General features: G+C 30.8%; 1 protein-coding gene across 1 annotated transcript in view; it reads right to left on the bottom strand.

The window, feature by feature from the left end:
• Positions 1-4,626, bottom strand: part of LOC100164389 (neurogenic locus notch homolog protein 1) — a 9,025-nt gene extending 4,399 nt beyond the window's left edge. Inside the window, exons 1-5 of the mRNA XM_001944768.5 lie at positions 4,476-4,626; positions 3,338-3,389; positions 2,649-2,822; positions 1,712-1,885; positions 477-736 (exon numbers count right to left, since the gene is read on the bottom strand). Coding sequence (XP_001944803.2) covers positions 477-736; positions 1,712-1,885; positions 2,649-2,822; positions 3,338-3,389; positions 4,476-4,484 — 669 coding nt within the window. The 5' untranslated portion in view covers positions 4,485-4,626. The remainder of the gene's footprint in view (positions 1-476; positions 737-1,711; positions 1,886-2,648; positions 2,823-3,337; positions 3,390-4,475) is intronic.
• Between the last annotated feature and the right edge of the window lie 774 nt (positions 4,627-5,400).

Below are 5,400 nucleotides of genomic sequence, written 5' to 3'. Positions count from 1 at the left end.
CCCCCCCTGGATCCGTCCCTGCTTTAGCCAGCGAGGAGAATTCTCAGTAATAGTTTCGGAATTTAGTACTGGTTTAAGAGGATTTGGATGGTTTGTAAGTTGTGAGCGGAAACGTTTGTATAGTACCTTTGCGGTTTCTCCTACTGTGTTTGTTTTTAAATCAATATGAAGGGCGTGATTTGTGATATAGAATGGGGTATTTGGAACCACACGAAGAGTTATGAATTGGGAAGTTTGAATTTTGTAAATTTTTGAATTTTTGGCCACCCCCAACCATAATTCACTTCAAATTTGAGTATAAACATTATTTTATTAGATACCAGCTATTATTGACTTGAACGCATAACCAGTGAGCTGTTATACCAAGAGATTGCTTGCAAAATGTAAATGTTTAAACTATGGAACACGCATGGTTTTTACAACGTCAAGGCATCGTTATGATATAGTGGTGCTAAAATGCTACGTCATAGTCTTACCTTCGGACACGAACAGGAAGCTCGGTGGTTGTGGACATCACATATCGCAGTCGGAGCACAAGTTCCTGGAGAGCATGCTGATGTGCACTTGTACTGTTGGCACATCTGGGATGGACCACAATCGTAGTCTGAGTCGCATTCGTGACGGCAACCAGAAGAAGGCGAACCGATGTAACCCGGAAGACAGGTGCACACCGGCACGTCGTTGATCACTTCGCATTTGGTGTTTTGGCCGCACGGGCTGGGGTAGCAAAGTTCTTCTAGAAAGTTTTTAATTTAGATTTAGATTTGAATAAGTGCCTACAATATTCCCCAATCACCACTACCACTTTTATTTCTTTCAAAACATTTCTCTCCAAATTAAATTAAATTCACTATTTTATTAAAAATGTCGACTGGTTTTAATAGCCACCGCAAAATGTCTTACTAAAAGCTACTATTCTACTTACTTTAATTAATAGTTCTAATCTAAGGTTGCTTAAATTGTATTGAATAGGAAATAGCTAGATTCCTTTTGTAAAAACACTATAAGTAAAAAATAAATATTTTTATTTTTTTAAAACTTTGAAACAAAATCATTATTTTATAAATGACTATACTCGAGCTTATTTGGGCCAACATTGGATTAAAGTCAAAAAATAAAACAACATTTTAAACTTTCGAGATCATAGCTTTATGTAGATTTTCAAATGCTCCTCCTTATGTGCCTAATGATATTCTAGAAAGTAGAAACCAAATTTAAAAACAATCCCGTGCATGAAAAAGCAATCATTTTTTTACAAAAGATTTCAAAACTGCATATAGTTTCGCGCTTTAATCCGCTAATCAAAAATATCTCTGAGCACTAATAATCCCAGGTTACCTTTCAAGATGACTAAGCGGAACTGGTGTTGTGATCTATATTATATAAATGTCAAAAATAGAAAATAAAAAACGTATAAGTACAACTTATTAAATAAATAAAATTATTTTATAGCTTAAGGAGACATCAGCGAATGGGTTTCGAGGAATGTTTCATATTATTTGCATGTTAAAATATTGTATAGTTTTATTTAATCAAACGTGCTGTACTGCTGTATATGTGCTAACTTGAGAAAGACACTTCCATCGAACAACAACTTAACCAAAAAGTCTAATTACACCTCAGAGGAGGTAGGTATTTATAACCAAAAGCATAAATTAAAATGTCGATAACATTAAAAAAAGTTCTATTATATCAACGTCAAATTGTTTACGTGGGTCCATTTGGCGACAAGACACTGACGGATCACCGACATGACGGGCTGGACAGGAACACACCGCAACATGATTCCTGGGCGAACAGTCAGCATTACGTCCGCACTGTCCTGAGCATACATCCTCACATTTGTAATTACGGCAAGCTTTTGAGTTTGCGCAGTCTTGATTGACTAAAATAAAATAAAAATAATAATATGTATTATTAATCTATTGTTATGCCGTTACCCGTTGGTCCAGATTTCTTCTTAAAACTGAATTTAAAAAAAAAAAGTGATTTTGTTCACTACGTGCGGGTCCAAGCGAACCTTTCTTAAAATAAATATTAATGTTTATTTTCATATTATGAAACAATTATTTGTGTTGACAATATTAAAATATTACCAAAAAAAAACACAATTGCTGTAATATATTATACCTATACTTATAAAATATGTATAAATTGTATAGAGTACTACTTATAGTATACCTATTGCCTATTGGTCATCATTGTTTTTATTAGATACCTATGTATTGCATAATATTTGCCATTTGTGAAGTGCGAATGCGACAAATGAAATGTAAATAGGTAAATTAAAATGATAATTTAAAAAAAAAGTTCTGAGAATTGTTTGAAGATATATGAAATATAAAACTTATGCAATTTTAAGATTTTTTTTTTATTGCAAAATTACAAGTTTTGAACGAAACCGTCTTACTAGTCCAGCTAATGTATTACACGTAGCGGTAATGTTGCAATTATTTATACGTGTGACGAAACCGCGACAACGCCACCAGAGTTGCCAAAAAGACAAAGTATATAGAATATTACACCTGCTAATATAATATAATATTGTATAAAAATTGTGTGGCAATCACTCTAAATAATGTTATGATTTATGACGAATCCGCGACAAAATAATAATAATAATTTATGCGCAAACGACGCGTTTATACCTTCGCACTCGCCGCGTTGACAGTAGTTCGTCGGATTTCCCCAGTGGCCGGGCAGACAGCTGCAAACGGGTCTTCCCTCGGCCACGCGGCACTGAGTGTTGGAACCGCACGGACTTGGCGAACACGGATCTGTGTACCGGCTAGTGTACGAAGTCGGGTTGTAGATGATCATACCTGTATACGCAAAAATTTGATAACAATTTATGTCAACTGTATAATTGTCATTTATAATATAGAGTGTGGTGGTGAGGGTGGTAGAATAGAACCCATCGGGAAATTCCTAGTTGCAATATAGTGTAAAATCTTAATATTGGTTGTAGTATTTAAAAGTGAGACTTAGCAAATATAAAGTAAATGTTACCAACTAAAACAATAAGAAATAAGACGTTGCAAAAATTGTTTATACTATATAATAATATAATTATAGACGTTTCATACGTAATGAGAATATGAAATAATATTATAATACCTACACGAAATTTATGTTGCTCAATAATATTATATAAAAACCTATACATTTAAAGTTCAATACAATATTTTAATTTATAAATATTATTAACTTTTTTTTCAAACGTAAGTACTATTTGTTTGTACTATATAGTTAATTTGACATTTTAATACTGTTTTCAACAATATATATTTCAAAGAATTATATTTATTCAGAATTGTATGATTGTTTACTTGATTACCTTGTGTTATATGACCGATTGTAACGGCCATAAGGCCCAGCATTCTTAAACACTAAATGGTAAAAAACAAAAAACAAAAACAATTATAATATTTCTTCGAAGCTGACAGTTGTTATTGATATATAATATAATATACTATTATATATAAATGTAATTTTGTTGTAACATATCTATACATCTGATACAACTAAACATACTCATCCCAACATTGACCTCAATCTAAACATCTTTAACGATAACAAGGATATTTGACTAGTTATGGGCATTAAAATATGTATGTAGGTATGCATTGTACTGAATATAATATTGTAATTGCAGACTGTGTTTTAAATTTAGTTTTAAAACATGACATAACCACATAACGTTTATAATCGTAGGTCACAGTTTCAAACCATTATATTCATATTGGAAATATAGATAATTTAAATTGAGTAAAATCAGTCAATATTTCTGATACGTACCTATAGTTTTATTTATTTCATAACCTAATGGTAAATAAATAATTAAATTAAATACCAATAATACAATTTATTTTTTGAAATAAAATAAAATAAAATGTATTTTGCAAAATGGAACCACCTACCTATAGTATTTTAAGATACAAATAACAAGGTTCAACTCAAAATGTATAAAATAATTTGACCTAAAATCATATTTATTATAAATTTAAAATTTTACGATTTCAAGATATATAAAAGATATATAATAAGTATGTGAATATCATACAATTTCCCATGTTGGATGTGGTATAGATATATTTAAAAAGATAATTTGGTAGATCTACCTATATTTAAATTACAACAATTGCTTATAATTGTTTCAAATATTACAATAATTAACATTTAGACTTAAGACAAATCGAATGTATCATTTATAAATTATAATTTATTATATATTCAATTAAATTTACTATAGTGAAAGTTAATAAATATAATAATACTATTATGATATTATCATAAAATATACAATTTAATTAATAGTTAATGTTTCTACTAAATATAATATCATACGTAAATTAATATGATATATAATCTGTTAGTTGTTACCTTAATAATGGTTAATACTGCGATGAATTTATCATAACATTAAATATTTAATAATAAATTATAATTATTTTATGTATTTTGTATCGGCTTACCACAGTCATGTTGTATCCGGACAGTATCCACCACGCACAACTAACTCTGTTCTGCCGTCGACGGGAGTATTTATAACGTAAGACGATCCTTGCGTTTCATGGTCAAAATACGAAATATGGGCTTGACCAGTCTTGCGTGCTGCACAATATGCCCACCTTTGGGTTACCGACCGCCCACACGGAACAGAAAACTAAGACTTCTGCGGTGCGACTATAGGTACCTATCTACATATTATATGATATGGCGAGATACCGCGACAAGACAATCGCCTAATTGACCAATTCAACGTGGCCACCAAAATAAACGCCCACAATAAAAATATATAGTTGTTTTTTTTGTTCTCATTACTCAGCTCTACACCTATATAATGTGTACAAAATGGCGTAGGCTATATAGGAATTGCAAATAAAAAATTAATAGCATGCGAAATATTACGCATTCGAATCGATTTTTGACGTCATACAACACCCATTATATGAATTATAAGCGTATTGCGAAAAGGCTTTTCGCCAATCAATAAAATAACAACAACGTCGACTATAGGTACAAATCGTTTTGGTCCCACGGAGCCGTTTTATTGTGTATTTGATACACTTATTAGTTATTAGTTAATGGTACCTATATCTAGGTAGGTATACCGCGTGTACGCTTAGTAAGTATACCTACACTATACAATTTTTATAACTTAACTTGACAAAATAAAGAACCATCAACTTTTTAAATATTATATTAGAGTACCAGGAAGAGGATTTAATCTGTTTATGAAACACAAAAAAAAAATGTTTTAGTTTTATTTCAATGAATTGTAAACATAAATATTACCCGTCTTGTATATTATACATATTGTATTATGCTTGATAGGTAACGATCTTTTTTTTAAGTTTAGTTAGAACGCGATATTTGATTACAAATCTATTTTATGTT

This window comes from Acyrthosiphon pisum, chromosome A1 (genome assembly GCF_005508785.2).
Source record: "Acyrthosiphon pisum isolate AL4f chromosome A1, pea_aphid_22Mar2018_4r6ur, whole genome shotgun sequence".
In the NCBI taxonomy this organism is placed as follows: Eukaryota; Metazoa; Arthropoda; class Insecta; order Hemiptera; family Aphididae; genus Acyrthosiphon; species Acyrthosiphon pisum.
Note: the sequence above shows the minus strand (reverse complement) of the source record. Positions and strands in the feature narration are given on the sequence as shown.